Below are 15,473 nucleotides of genomic sequence, written 5' to 3'. Positions count from 1 at the left end.
GGGAAAAAAGCAGGAAAAAGCAAAGCTGTACTTTTCATCTCACTTCAACTTCTTAAATGCAGGTTTGAATACCTCTTCAATTTCGATAACACTTTTGAGATTCATGATGACAGTGAGGTGCTGAAGAGAATGGGAATGTCCTTTGGGCTGGAGGAAGGCAAATGCTCAGCTGAAGACCTAAGAACTGCAAAATCTCTGGTGCCAAAAGCTTTAGAAGGTTACATCACAGGTAAGCTGTCGCTTTTAAATATTGTTCCTTATCAAAAACATAACATTATCAAACCAAAGCAAATGTAGTGATGTTAGCCTACATAGGTATGTTACAACTGAAGTGAAAAACAGTAGCGCTGGTAACAACTTTCAAGAAGAATGAAGAAATTATTTCTTAAGTAACTAAAGTGATACTGAGAACAGTTTTTATTCATACTGAATAAGTGTATGTGTGGAAGAGCAAACAGGAGGAAGGGAGGAAAGGAGCATCTTGAATTGGTTGAGTTTAACCCTGTAAGTGACCCATCTGCATTCACACTTGGAGGTGGGTGAGCTCTGCTAAGACTTGTCCATATCTCTGTCCAAGTAGGATGTGCTCAGTGTTGCGGGTTCTCCTGCTCTATTTATTTTCAAGTTTTAACCGTGCATTCATGCATATTCAGATCATAGAATTTCTTCGAATTTGAACGAGTTGTTTGTTACCCTCTTCTGTGCAAAACCAGCTTTAAAAAAAAAAATAAATAACAACTACATAACTAAATCAGTGGTTAATAAGTCACATTAACTTGTTTTGTAAAAGCACCAGCCACACCAATGTACTGCGGGTGTGACTTCTTTACTGAAAGCATTCAATACTACAGCATTGCCATGCAAGGAAGGAACAAGACGTTCTCTGCTCCAAAAAAGCCACTAAACAGCTATAACATTCTAAGATTGCACATTGCAAGAATGCTTTGATTAGGGCTGATTTACCAGTAGCAGAGCAGCAGCCAGAAACCTGCCTTGAATTTTAATAGGAAACGTATTGATCTGTGCTTTTACTTGAAAGGCATTGAGGCAGATACTTTATTCTTTAGACATGGGTTAAATGTGGCTGCTTCAGCCACTGAAATAATGTGTTATTAGAATAAGAACATTCACAGATGTATTCAATCTGTTGTTCACAACTTAACTACACAACACAAATAGTGCAGGTTCAGTTTATATAGTAGAGGTTTCCAGTGTTGCTGACAAATAAAGGAAAGATTTAAAAGTTTTGCACAATACTTGAAAATCCAACATTTACCTGATCATGTGTCTCAGTTCAGTAGAACCTCCCATTTTAGCCTGGGCAGCTTTCAGGCATTGTCTACTTTTGCATCAACTACTAAAGGCTAGTGAAGGTACTCACTCCTTTATAAGGCTAGTTAGGTACTCCTTTAGAGCCTTCTCTTGTCAAGAAGTTTCTACCAAATCCATCTGCTGCAAGTACATGCCTAGTTCATAATAAGGATGCCACTCTTAGACAAAACTGCATCATCTTGAAAAGGTTCTTCAAACTGATCCCCCTTCGTAAATGCAGCTACTCTACCAGAAGCAGTAGGGCTTGTAACCACAGGCAGGCTTCTATTTTGGCAGTCCCTTCCAGACAGGGAATTGCTTCTTGCACAAACTTTATTTTCCCTGTCTCCTCTGAGCCCAACTGGAAATCAGCATTAAGGAACACTGGGCTATGAAGGTACAGGGCAAGGATATGTATCCTTGAAGCTTCTTTCTGCCATATGCATTACAGCTATGCTTTCCTTCATCCTGCTCTTCAAAAAGAAGGTAGGAATTACCTCAAAATGTTAATTAAACACAAAATAACTTGCTGCTCTTCTGGAATATTAGACATGTAGACACAGGTAAACCCTTCAAAAGACCAGGAAAAAAACTCTGTTGATACATTTCTAACCCGCTTTATTAATCTAAATACAGTGCTGTCATTCCAAAGGGTTTCGCCACCTCCTGCAGACAAAGGAATAAACTGTCAGAACATGTTCTTTGTAACTGTAAGCTGCATTTAGGGCAGACTTAATGAAAATCATCCAGCTGTGTCCATAATCAACCATTCTCATCTATTCAGGCCTCATAGATCACTCTAATGCTGCCACTTAGTCTTTTGGTCTTGTTTCAAAGACCTTCTGAAACAATGTCAGCCTTGCCCTCCTTTGCTCCGTAGTGTCATTTAACCTCACTGCTACAGGTTGCACAGCACAACACAAGGGAGCCAGTGGATCCCAATGGATGGTGAGACCATTTACGTGTATGCAGGGAAGCAGACAACCTGCTTAAAACACACCCTCTGCTAAACAGGGCACCATCAAATCTCAAGACCAAAGCTTAACATGAATACAGTAATGCAGATGAATACAGTAATGCAGGTGCACTCCTAATGGCTACAGTGCCATCTGTACCTTCACCAAACTGCATAGCAAAATAGAAAATAAAAATATGTAACTGTAGTTTCCATAAAGGACTCCAGAACTGAATAGCCGTCCTATGGCTGCACGCAGCTCTAGCTGGAGTCACCTGCAGAGCAAGTGCGCTTCGTTAGGAAAAGTTTCATGCAAGTAACTTCAATTCTGCATCTGAGGGCCTGGCCAGGCTGAGTGTACCCACAAACACTGGGAATATATAGTTCAATATGAATAAGAAGAGCACATCTACAGTATGAAAATCAATCTAAGCTCTTGTAAAACAAATGCAGAATCCTAACTGCAAACAGAACACAGAGTATTACACTGTAACAAGAAGAAAAAGATTAAGCAGACATAATGAGTGCAGCTGTTCTTTTTTCTAGACATGTCTATGGGATTGTCATGGATGAACCAAGGATTACTTCCAAATTCAGCACAAGCAGTTTCACATTCAGAGATAGCAGGAGGCACTTCTGATTCAAAATCAAGGTAAATAAAAGCATTTTTTATTCAAGGCTATTAATAGATTCTGGCATACGTCCAGTGACCTCACTAGTTCACACCATTTACATGCAGGACATAGGATGTCTTCTGTTGAGCTTGATTTTCAATTGTGAAAGTCCTCTTTGCTGATTGTATTTGAAAGGTTAAATCTGCACTTTAAACATGCTAGTTATTTTAGATCTGTTGTTTCAGAAGAGTAGAATCACTTCCAAGCCCTTGTAAAAACATGCGAACCATAAGATCACAAGGTTGGAAAAGATCTCCAAGTTCACCTTGTCCACCAGTACTTTCCCCACTAATCCATGTTCCTTAGTACAGTATCTGAACATTTCTTGAACACCTCCAGAAACAGTGACTAATCCACTGCCCTGGGCAGCCCTTCCAAATGTCCAACCTGAACCTCCCTTGGTGCAACTTGAGGCCATTTCTTCTAGTTCTGTCACTAGTTACACAGAAGAGGCCAAAACCCCCCCAACATCACAGCCTCCTTTCAGGCAGTTGGAGAGAGCTGTAAGCTCTCCCCTGAGCCACCTCTTCTCCAGACTGAACAATCCCAGCTCTTGAGGTGCAGCCTCAGCAGAGCTGAGTACAGGGTGACAGTCACCTCCCTACTGGTTTGTTGATGTAAGCCAGGATGCCACTGGCCTTCTGGGCCACCTGGGCACACTGCTGGTTCACATTCAGCCAAGCATCAACCAACAAACCCAAGTCCTTTTTTCAGTCTCAGTAATTCTACTAGGCAATTGGGGGCAGTTTTAGGGGGGGGAAGCCAATCTTTTTTTAGGCTATTTTCCAATATTTCAGCAATTTTCACAATTATTAGCTTTGTTTAACATAAAGCTTTAGGATGATTCTTTTTTTGACATCGTTTCTTGCCCTAAAGGAAAACCAGAGGCCAGAAAGAAAGCTTAATGCTTTATGAGAAATCTAAACTTTTAACATTTCTGTTGTTTTAATAGTGAGAATCCAGGGCTGTGTTTGGATACTGAAGTGGCTTTAGCAACTGGGCAGTTTCTTGCCCCTAGCAGTCAGCAGTCCAGTAGTGCAACATCACGCTACTCTGAGTCACGGGGAGAAACTCCATGTTCATTCAATGATGAAGAAGAAGAGGATGAAGATGAAGATGATCCTTCCTCCCCAGAGTAAAGACAGTAAAAAATGGATACGTAAAATGCTGCTCATATATGTTCTTAATGGGAGTTCATGTTTGGATTTTACTTAGGTTTCTTGCCTTGGCTTGCACTGTGTTCAGTGAAGCAAAATGGAAGCTTCAAAACAAATTAATCCAAAGTTGAAATTGGAAACTTTTTATAACTGAACAGAGTAACATGCAGACACAGAACAAAGTGGTATTTTTTATCAACTACAACCAAGGAAAAGAACAAAGTCCCCGGAGATTCGGCACAGTAAACAGCAAAGTTTGTGTTTTCCATTTTGGGATATTGTGTCTCAAGTCTCTGCCTTCAACAAATCTTTACCAGATGGGGAAGAAAAAGCCACTTCTTGTGTTGTCTTTTGGATGTTCTACCTTTTAAAAAAAATTAAAAATGGAGCACGTGAATGTGCAGAAATACTGTTGTAGGGAAAAGGAGCTGTTACAGTATTTGCTTTTCTTCTGTTCAACTTGTTGTATTGAAGGTTCTTAAAGTAATATAAATTGCAGGTTATTAAATCAATCTTGGATTAGCTTAAATCCATTTTAGAGACTCTGAAAGTAGCTTGTCTCTTTTGAAAGGTTCATACGTTTGTTTATACAAGTGATACACTTATGACAAGTGATTGTTAGCCATTATTAAGCAGTCAGATAGAAACGATATTCTCTGCACCAGCTTTTTCAAGAAGAGAAAAGTGGAAACAATAATTGATGGGTAACAGCCTATCCCTATAGCTTCTGTTTTACTGTTCAAATGTTATAATCCATCTGACTTTATAGCATGTATATGAAAAGAAAGGAAAAAAAAAAAAAAGACAAAAAGAAAGAGGCCTCTACATATCAGGGATCTCAGGCAGCAGGATTTCAAGTCAGGTAATGGAAAGTTCAGATTTTCAGGAAAAAATAAATTCTGACAATATGCAATTTTCTGGTTTGCATTCTAGTCATGGATTACGATAGAGTAATTTGCTTTTAATTAACTTCTGCTGCACACACCTCAATGCGCCTTTGAGAAGCATTAGGATAGAACAGGTTAAAATAATTTGGCTGAAGTTACACGACATGAATTCCCTTTGGACTGTTGAATTATACTTAAAACAGGAGGCTCCACCTTCTGTGTTTAACATGCATCCACTCACAAAGACCTTTGTAAAAATCCTTGTATAACAGCAAAACACTGTAGATGTACAGTTCTCATTGGTGTTCCAACACCCAATATTTTAACTAGCCCCAAAGTTAACTATTTCTTTTTAGTCTCATACTGTATGTCAGTAGTTGACCTTTTTCTAAGCACCAGTTAGTACCCGTCAGCTCTCCGTGGCATTGTCTCTGTTCTTTAAAGATTAGGCAGCTTAGAATGCTGTATTTGCTTGAGCAGCGGCAGCACGTTGCAGCCACTGAGTGCTGCAGCCGTTATTCATGCACAGCATGGGCTGTGTCCACCTCAGCTTTTACAAAGCCACACACAAGCCAATGTGACCCAAAAGCACTCAGCCCGAGATAGGAAGGTGAACCAGCACATCAGCTACAAAGATGGCTGTTGTACAGCTGTTAGCACATGACTAGCGACATACAGAACAGGTAAAACTGCAAGGAGTGCACAAATACACACATATGTTCATGCTGAAAATCATCCACATCAAAACTTTTTGTATTTAACGTTAGGACACCACCATTACTAAAACATACAGCCCTTCTTTGGGAAGGCAGAGCAATCTGGCTCATACAAACTATATGCAAATGCATAAATGGAAATAAAAAAACCATATGCCTGCCCTGTTATTCATCCTGCAGGCAAGACTGTTACACTGCCCTATGCACATGGATCACAGGCAACAGCAGGCTGAGATTTACACCACCTCACTGCAACCAAATCTGTAACGCTACCTCTATATGAAGAAAAGCTTTACAAAGAGAAAATGGTATTCTCACAGAGAGACAACATTCTTGACTAAAATGTGAGATAAGACAACAAGGTGCCTGATGCTCTGGACTGATGCTCTGGACATACCATTAGCTGCGTGAATGGCGTTTCATTTGAACAGGCAGTTGCCCTTATTCTTAAAAATATCTTGTCCTGTCATCTTTCATTGGAAAGGGCAGCTGGAAGATCCCTGATGTACAGGACACCCTGAGGCACTGTAAGAGGGGAGAGCATTTTCTCAAGTACTTATTCCTCACTCCTCAGTACGTTATAGGTGAATCTACCTTCACATTTCCCACTCAAAATCTGCATAAAAAGTCAAAACAGCAAAACATTCAACAACTTCTGAAGAGCTCGAGGCACTTTGAACTATAAGATGCTGGCCAAAAAAAAAAAAAAAAAGAAAGAAAGAAAGGAAAAGCTTCTTGCCCAGAAAAGGAATGTTATGTGTATTTTATTAGTAGTCAGTGCTCTGTGGGAGGAAGATGTTCAGTGATACCTTGCTCCCACTGGTGTCTGTCTCCATCAGCACAGCAGCCTGCACAGCTGTTTGCTCTCCAGCCAACTCAAAGCTATCAACTTCTTTTTCCTACTTTCTAATTTAAAAGCACGTAACGTAGGCAGGTAACAGAGACTTCCTAAGTTATTTTTCTGAACTAGTGGAGTAAAGGACAAAACAAGTTAGAACACTTAGAAGAAACTTCAAAAGGAAATTATTTCCTTAGGATTCTTAGTGCCAAGTTACAGCTGAGGATGGAGTTCAACTCCAGCACCGTGTTCCTGTGGTTACACCAGAGCCTGGGAACCAGGAGAGCTCTGGGCCTTATCCAACCATAGTCACTCTGTACAGTCTCAGGCACGCCTTTCAGGCTTTTTTGTTGAGCTTAATTGACCTTAATAAATACAATAAAGTAGGTGAATGCAGGACAGGGCCTCACTGAATACAGAGGATGTTGCATCTGTCTTAAGCTCCGAGTAATTAATGAACAACAAAGGGATTAAGAATATTAACCAACCCCACTGCTCCCACTAAACTGGCGGCAGTAGCGCTCAGCTGCTTTAACACAGCAGCTTCCTGCCCTGTGCCAGCAGCCGGGATTTTCGGCAGTAAATGCTCAGCAGCAGGACAGGCTCCATTTTCTAGTCAAGTACCACAACACTCTGCTGGTTTATGCTGAGCATTCACTGATGTGAAACAGGGTGCAGCCAGAACCAGAAGGTGACTCATACAAGGCAGAATTAGTATTTGATTCTTCATACAAATTCTAATTGACATTTTTCTGTCCCTTAAATGCTATTTCTGAAAACTATATTCAGCAGTGCAATGCTGTGTAAAAACCTTTACACATTGCAGTAAAACAACATTAAATTTGACTTAAAGGCATCACAAACTAGATGAAAAAATCACGAGCAGGAGACAGTGTACCTTATAGCAGGAGACAGTGTACCTTATAGCATTTGAAACTCTGATAAATCAAGTCTGTGGATTTGAGTTTTAAGTTACATCGCTGCATGTGAATGTTCTTAAGCTGATGGCAATAATCCACCTCATCTAAGAAGGCACGTATGTAAAGGTTAGAGCAAACAACACCCGTTGAGCTGCAGTGATATTTTATCTATGTAAACTGCCATGCACCACAGCTCAGATATTTCCCTTCTGGCTGTAGCTGGAAGTTGCTGAGTACACAACATGCCAACACAAGGACTCGTGCTGAACGACCAAGTCAGCCCGGTGCAGTGTGAGTTACATGGGCCGAACAGCCCAGCGTGTTTTAGAAACAAAGAAGTTTATACATAATGTTATGTGTGAATTCAGAACTCAGCAGTTGAGGTTATAGATGCCAAGTGCTCTTTCTACTGACCATCCCAATGCTTTAAATGAAGAGCGTGGCTGAAACTTGATCACATTTGCCACCAACCACTGGGCAGTACTCGTTTGTCTAATTAGCTGCCTCTTCCATCTGTAAATTATCCAGGCACTTTATAGAGAAGGCTTTCCTTGTAATGAGTTAAAGACACACAGGCTTTGGATTCATTTAAAAACAAAGCTTGAGTGTTTAGTAAACAAGCCAGTTCTCTTGACTGACCCACATAATTTGCATTTTCATTAACCCAGTTTTCATTGCAAGAACATCTCTGTTTCAGGAGCATATTTTAAATGACCAAATATAATGAAGCTGGGAAGAGACTGTGACTTTTTTCTATATTCTAAGAATCCTTGTCATGGTCATCATTCAGGGCAGCATCTTCCTGCTTCCTGCCCACTTGCTTCATCTTAAAGGAAGAACAACTCTGCTGGCTGTTCCTCACACCAATCCCAGTACCCTGCAACTTCTTGTGACTCTCATTCCTTAGACTTATCTGACTTCATAGATTCCCCGTCCTGCTTAGCTGTCAGTTTACTTCAGCGTTTTTAAGAGCCCATGCAGGGCGGCTGCCAGCACCAGGCACAGACCATTACCACGATCAGCCTTGTTCCCAGTGGTTCTGTACCATCCTCCAGCTCTGTGCAGCTCACAGGTACTGCACTCTCAATAGGCTCCCAGCCTGGTGGCACTGACTGTTACCCCCTGGTCCATCCTGCTCCATAGTTCAGCCAACCAGAACAAATGGGTTTTTTCCTGCTTAGATCTCTTTGACAGTACCCAGCAATGGAGGATATCTGCCTAAGTCACAAACCAGAAATCCCCGTTCAGATTTGGGCAGAAGCATCTTTGCCACAATGTGGTACCCTGCTTCATTTGGAGACTTCATAAAAACCAGTTTGAAATGCTCAACCCCTTCCAGGCTTAAGCACTTCAGACATAAGAGAGCACAGGCTAACGAGAAGCAGCTACCTACAATTGAAATCCAGCTGTAGATTTAAATTCAACTCGTCTATTCAGTATTCAGGGAACTTTCCAGACGAAATGAGCCTTTACCTGCAACTTGTTTTGGTAACAGCCCACACTGCTGCCCAGGCTCAATGAAATCCACCTATTCCATAGCAGAGCCTGGATGGCAGTACAGCAGTACAGCAGTACTTCACACATCATGGGCAGTTATTCTGAATGGCCACAAAATAAAAATATTTACCAAAAAAGAAACACTCCCCCACCCTACCCCCCCAAAAAAAAAAAAAAAAGTCCAATTCTTTTAGTGGATTTGTTAACGCTGTGAGGTAACCAACAATTAATAATTGGGTTGCAGCATTGTACAGATTAACTGGGCCTCCCAGATCCTCCATGGTAAAGTAGCAGCTGAACCAAAAATCCATCACACAAGCTTCAGATCCTCCCCCTTGTCTCTAAAGCCAGGCTGTGCATACAAAAGATACTTCACATGGGGAAGTTTTGATAAAGACACAGATAAACAATGACCCTGTACCTCCCAGGACCTGTGGTGAACAGGCAGGAATGGTGCTCAGAGCCGAGCCCATGGCTGGCTGCTGGCTGAGGCAGCCCCACACGCTGCTGGCACTGAGCACAGTGACGCTCCCTGCGGGGCTCAGCAGTGTCAGCCACAAACCTCACTGTGCTGCTGAACGGCACCTGCTGACACCTGATCGCTGCATGGAAGTGCCCTGTACCAGAACTTCCTTTTTCCACTGAAAACACAGAAAGCACTTACATGAAACCATTTGAAGTGAAATGCAGGAAAACCTTTAAGGAGGAAGCCAGTCAAGGACAGAAACATTACTTTTTAATGCTGAACTTCAAGCTTGTAAACTTGCCAGGGCTAAAGGCAGAAGCAGTGACACGCAGCTGGTGATGATGCAAACTGCAGCAGATCCTCAGCATCACTCCATTGCTCTCTATCCCGGCTCTCTGCACCATCTCCCTCCTCCCAAACACAGGCACAAAACATCACAACTGTCAGCAGAAACATTCCTCCTTTTTCTCGTGCTCAGTTCACGTCTTTGGGAAAGCCCAACTTGTTACTGAGTTGTTGGAATAATTTGCTGTGGATTTCTGAATGCTCCAAGTTCCTTTAAGTTACACAGTACAGTTTTATTTTCGCAGGTCTGCTATTAAACTATCCTGATTGTTTCCCCTGCCCTGACAGTGTTACTTTCTACTGCCACATTGTATGTGGCCAGGAGTAGTGCAGAAGGAACGCGGTAGCATTACATGTGCTTTAAACACTGAGAGATATAAAGAAAAATGCATATACAAAGTTTTACTTTCCTAATAGGAACACTGGCATTAGCAAATAGCATATTTGAACCGATAGGAAATATTACTTTGTAGTAGCAAACACTTTGTAAATAAAAACTTGTTATTTTTTTAATGGAAATTTGATAGAAGCTCTTTCTGTGTTCTCTGTTGATTCCATGTTTACTGACAGTGCTGCAGGTGGGAATTGTACATTGAGCTGGGGTGGGAGCCATGGCTGCCTGCAGCAGCAGCTTCTGGGTGCCAGAGAGAAACAGCGCCCGGCTGCTGTGAGTGGGAAGTGCAGCCTGACCGCACAGGAACTAAATAAAAGCATTTCAAGGCAACTCAGCAGGGCGGCTTTGGAGGTGGTTGTTTTGTATCCCAGCACCCCACGTGCTCCCTTTGCATCTCACCGATGTCATCCTTTACCCACAGTCCCTGTCACACACCTGCAGACACTCAGCACAAACCCTTCCTGTCTCCCACCTGCGTTCTGCCAGCAGGGACCCAAATGGTGAGAGTTCCCCATGGCTCCTCACTGTGTGTGCTGCTTTTCCAACTCCATCAAACTCACAAATCCCAATTTCACAGTGCTTGTCTTCCCTCGTGCATGAACGATCCACCAGTTTTAATCTCAGATCAGCACAGAAGTTAGAGGACAACAGGAAAAGCCCACAAACATGAGCTCGTCCCTGTGCAGCCACTGCCTTCTCACACAGCGCCCTTCATTTAAGGGCACTGACAATTAGGGGAGGCATTTCCAGGGGCAGATGTAGCTGCCTGCAGGCAGCCCCATGCCCAGCTGGTTGGCTGAAGGCTTGTCATGTGGTTTCTGTAGGCCTGAAACTGCTGGAGAAACGTGGGAGCACAGCCCTTATCTCAGCAATAAGACACTGCCTTGAAGCGCAGCCTGGTGCTCTGTGCTCTCCTGTGTCAGTGCGACATGAGCTGCCATGTGAAGGGCTCTGAACCAGGCAGGCACAGCTTGCGGGGACAAACACCGGCCTCTACACAACATGGAAGGACAAGGTTTGTGCACGCTGCTTCATTCTTGGTGACACCTCTTCACACCGGGATAAACTGCCCAGCAGCACAACACGGGGAAACGCTGCAGCACAACACTGGATTTCTTCTAAAATGACTCAGTGTGGCTCTAAGAAGGAAGGAGGGCAATGATAAAGCCCTCTTGAAATCACAAGTGTTTTGGGTCAGAATCTCTCTGACCGCGCACTAAGAGCAACACAGCAGCTCCACATGGTTCACTTTGTTTCACCAAACACTGCAGGTCTTAATAAGAGCTCAGCAGGCAATGGAAGCTACTGCAGCACTGCTGTTCTGTAACGGTAACACCAAATGGAGACGAGTACTTCCCGTGGTTGCAATAAAGCAGGCCTTACAATGGCATTTTGCTGAATTACACGTTCTGTTAGAAAACAGAAGGCGCTCAAAACATCCCAACAACCAACAGACCAACCACACACACACACACACACACACACACACACACACACACACACACGCAGCCGTTCGTTCCTCACACACGCAGCCGTTCCATCCCCGCGCAGCACTAAGGCTCCTCCCCGCGGCCTCCCGAGCTGGGCCGCCCTCACACCGCACCGCCCACACGCCTGGGGCCGTTCCCGCCCCTTCTCCCCCTCGTGCACGTTGCGGCCGCCGCTCCCCGCGCCCCGCTGTGCCGCCCGTTACCTGCTCGCTCCGGAGCCCTCGTTCCGTTCCGTTCCGTTCCTTCCCCCTCCTCTCCTCGCCCCGCATCGCGCTCCGCTCCCGGCGCCCGCCGAGGCAATAACGGCCGCGGCACGAGGCCGGCACAGTGCGCAGGCGCGCAGCCCCCAGCACGTGCACGCAGGGCGGGCCGGCTGTGAGCGCTGCGCTGTCAGTGCGGTCACTGTGCGCTATCGGGTACGTGATCCCGGCTGCACGAGGTACCGCTGTGTGATGTGAGTTCACGCACCCACGGCTGCTCGCAGCCCAGCAGCCTGTGGGCTCATGGCTGTTCCCCCAGAACCTCGGCAGCTTTGGCATTCCCTCCCCGTCTCGTTAGCACGGCTAGAGCCCAGCAGGGAGCACTCCGCGCTCACATACATTGCGTGCTCTGCCAAGCTCCCGCCTGCAGTTCCTCGGCACCTGGCGAGGTGTGAGCAGAGATACAGCGATAGCAGCCCGCGTCTGGCCCGCAGGGCGTGCAGCAGGGAGTGCAGCATAGAGTGCACCGTGCTGTGCAGCAGGATGCGGGCTGTGCAGCATAGAGTGCACCGTGCTGTGATGCGGGATGCGGGCTGTGCAGCATAGAGTGCACCGTGCTGTGCAGCAGGATGCGGGCTGTGCAGCAGGGAGTGCACCGTGCTGTGATGCGGGCTGCAGGCAGCAGCAGCTGCGGGCACAGAACGGCCGGGTGCTCGCACAGCAGCTGGCGGCGCTCCCGGCCCCGTGAGCGGCTGCTCGAACACCTGGAGCCCAGCCCTCCATGTTACTGCAATGGAGGAAACCCGGGAGCAGCGCGGTCACAGGTGGGTACAGCACCGGGCACACACAGATCCCGGGAAATAAAGCAGTGCCGGTTCGTGAACATTTCTTAGCAGCAACAAAGACTCCATATAACTCTTGCCCGACTCAGGTGGGTCTCATGGATAGCTCTGATGGAGGAAAAGACCTATTTCAAACCTTTGGAAAACAGAATTCACCAGATGGATGATTTACAACTAACGTGCCCTTCGTGGAGTAAGTAAACTGCACTAAAAGTCACAGCAAAACATCTCTGTCTGTGAGTGCTCATGGTTATCATCACTCAGACTGCTAGGTTTGGTGCTGCTGTTTGTTTCTGTGGCACATAACACAGAGCCAGTGATGGGGAAATAGCAGCAGTAAGAAAAAATAAAGGAGCCTGCTCTCACCAGCTCCTAAAATAGATGCAAAACCAGAAAGCAAGTGGCCCTCCACCAGCTTCCATCAGTCGCTGCTAAGCACCAGCTACAGACTCAGCCGTGCACCATTTGCACTGTGCAGCACGGTTCTTCTCGAGAGCAGCTGACAACTGCAAAATACGGAATGCAGCTTTTGCAATCCAGAATGAGTTTAGAGCCACACGTGTGACTCCCTGCACACAGCAGCACTGTGACATCTGACAGCCAGGCAGGCAGCTCCAGCTCAGCAGATAGCAGGAAAATAGACTCAAAGGGCAAAGACAACTCGGTTTCAACAGCCATTCATGTCCTACGGAGGTTTCAGAGCTTCCCTGTTATATTTTAAGCCATGACTGCGTTTCTGTTTGTCACAGTGCATTTGCCAGTTGCACAGCTGAGTTTTTATATGCAAGTCAGCCTACAGCAGTTTCCAGTAATGGCATCTTATGCAATTTTTGACCTACTTTAACGCACTAGGACACTTGGAAACACAAGATCCACTGCAGCAGCTTTCTGCTCTATGGTTACAGTGCAGCACAAAGCAAGTCTTTTGACAAATGCATCGATTCACTAAAATACAGGTGAATTTAAAGAACTAATAATTGTCAAGGTATTTGTCAAACCATCAGGAGCATTCAGAACATCACACCTCTTGTTTCATTATCTGTGAAAGATCAAACTCACTGCGCTGCTGCATTCGCACTGACCTTTCCTGTGCCCTTTCTCAATCTCACCAGGCTGCTGCTTCCTGGAGATCACAGCTTAACACCTCAGATCAGGGCTTCTCTCGTAGTGGAACGCTACAGGGTTAGCAATATGCAGATCCTTTCTATCTCCCCACCAGGCAGCTAACCTCTCCCTGCACCTAAAAGGCAAAGGAAGCATGAGGAAGTGAGCTGAGCACATACTGTTCCCTGCACTCAAACCTATCTGATGCATTATGATTTATCTCATTCATGAGATCACTTAACTTGGAACAAGTTAATTATAGTCATTAAAATATTTAAAGTGTTAAACAAGTGCATCGGTCCCACTTGTCACTAGGAGGGCAGTGGCAGTTCTTGAAGTTAGAATCCACAGCCATAGCAGGTTTACAGAGACCTTGTTAGGGATGATAAGCACCACAGGAGTTACGGCTGTGGGGTCTCTTGTGTCAGAAAAGCAGAAATAGCATCAATATGCTCACAAGTCACAAAGTTATAGTGTTATATCTAGGGTTATATTAGGCCATTTTTATTCAATAAAAATTCAAAGCAAATTTAAAAGATTATATTTGGATCTAATGCATAATATACACAGCTAAGTGCACGTTCAAAATTTATATATATACATTTCGTTCAAAGATATTGATATTTTTCAGCCTTCTTAAGGAATTGTTGGTAAATCCACACTGAACTCTTAGCAGCTTCAGTCATTTAATGCAAAATCGAAATGAGCTGCAGCTACACACAGTACTCACTCACTTGGGTTGCACCCAAAAAATCTAAGTACGTGCTAACAGACATAACTTCGCAAATTCCATTTTTGGCCTCTTTAGGTTCTCACCTGAGATGTAAAGAAACAAGGAGTCCTACTGTTAGTCACAAATTATTCTGTCTGATCCAAACAAACCACAGTGACATGTAAGCTTCTGAATACTCCTTGTGTCACACTGCTTTTACTTCAAGAATCACAGCCACCAGACTAACAGGCTTCAGTCAGAATTTTTGGCTTAGCTTCTCTTTGACTTTCTTCCACCCCTGCTTAGACAAAGGAAACATGTAGGAAGGATTCCAGGGACTTGGTCTGATCTTGTATATTAAATGCTACTTCTAACAAGACAATGACAGCTGCTGGATGTAATTTACCTGAAAGGCAACAAAGACTACTGTAAAATCGAGCCTCCATGATACAATCTGTGCCTACAGCAACATTAATATTTATAGTCAGGCAACTTCTAAAAGTTGCATTTTTGGCTTGCAGCCCAGCATCTGCAAGAGAGAGAGCGAGCATGTGTGCACCTTATCTACTGCACCATCAGTGTAAATAAAACCTTCAGCTAAAACTGCCTCCTCATGATATTCCCTTCATTGCTGTGTATTCATGTGCAGGGCTGGCTGGGGAGCGGGACTGTGGCATGGCAAAAAATAAAGTGTAGATCAACTGAACTGGATATTGGTAGACTTTCAGGGTAGTTTGAAACAGCACCTGCAATAACTGGCAGTTTCATGATGTTCTGAAGTCTTTACTCCAGGCTTGAAGGCACTACAGTTACCTAATAAGACAAATAAGTATTTATTAGTAGACAAGTTAATCACCCCAGGTTTCTTACTAAGTTAGTAACTTAAAGATTTAAAGTCCACAGAGAGCTTACTTAAAGTCATACATGAAGAAAACAAGTAATTCTATTGTGCCCTAACAGTCAAT

At 44.2% G+C, this 15,473-nt stretch overlaps 1 protein-coding gene and 1 long non-coding RNA gene across 14 annotated transcripts in view; one reads left to right on the top strand and one right to left on the bottom strand.

The window, feature by feature from the left end:
• The window catches only part of TFDP2 (transcription factor Dp-2), a 40,547-nt gene extending 34,116 nt beyond the window's left edge, over positions 1 to 6,431 (top strand). For all 13 annotated transcript variants that reach the window (XM_085513009.1, XM_085513016.1, XM_085513014.1 and 10 more), the window contains 3 exons: positions 63 to 229; positions 2,813 to 2,918; positions 3,893 to 6,431. In XM_085513009.1, coding sequence (XP_085369135.1) covers positions 63 to 229; positions 2,813 to 2,918; positions 3,893 to 4,079 — 460 coding nt within the window. In that variant the 3' untranslated portion in view covers positions 4,080 to 6,431. The remainder of the gene's footprint in view (positions 1 to 62; positions 230 to 2,812; positions 2,919 to 3,892) is intronic.
• A 7,836-nt stretch (positions 6,432 to 14,267) lies between these two features.
• LOC146758846 (uncharacterized) lies at positions 14,268 to 15,323 on the bottom strand. The gene is made up of 2 exons (XR_014933196.1): positions 15,255 to 15,323; positions 14,268 to 14,806 (listed from the first exon to the last, which is right to left on the bottom strand). It is a non-coding gene; the product is annotated as an uncharacterized LOC146758846 (long non-coding RNA).
• Between the last annotated feature and the right edge of the window lie 150 nt (positions 15,324 to 15,473).

The sequence above is a fragment of the Coturnix japonica genome, chromosome 12 (genome assembly GCF_054131305.1).
Source record: "Coturnix japonica strain WE chromosome 12, WE-NBRP24, whole genome shotgun sequence".
NCBI classification, from domain to species: domain Eukaryota; kingdom Metazoa; phylum Chordata; class Aves; order Galliformes; family Phasianidae; genus Coturnix; species Coturnix japonica.
Note: the sequence above shows the minus strand (reverse complement) of the source record. Positions and strands in the feature narration are given on the sequence as shown.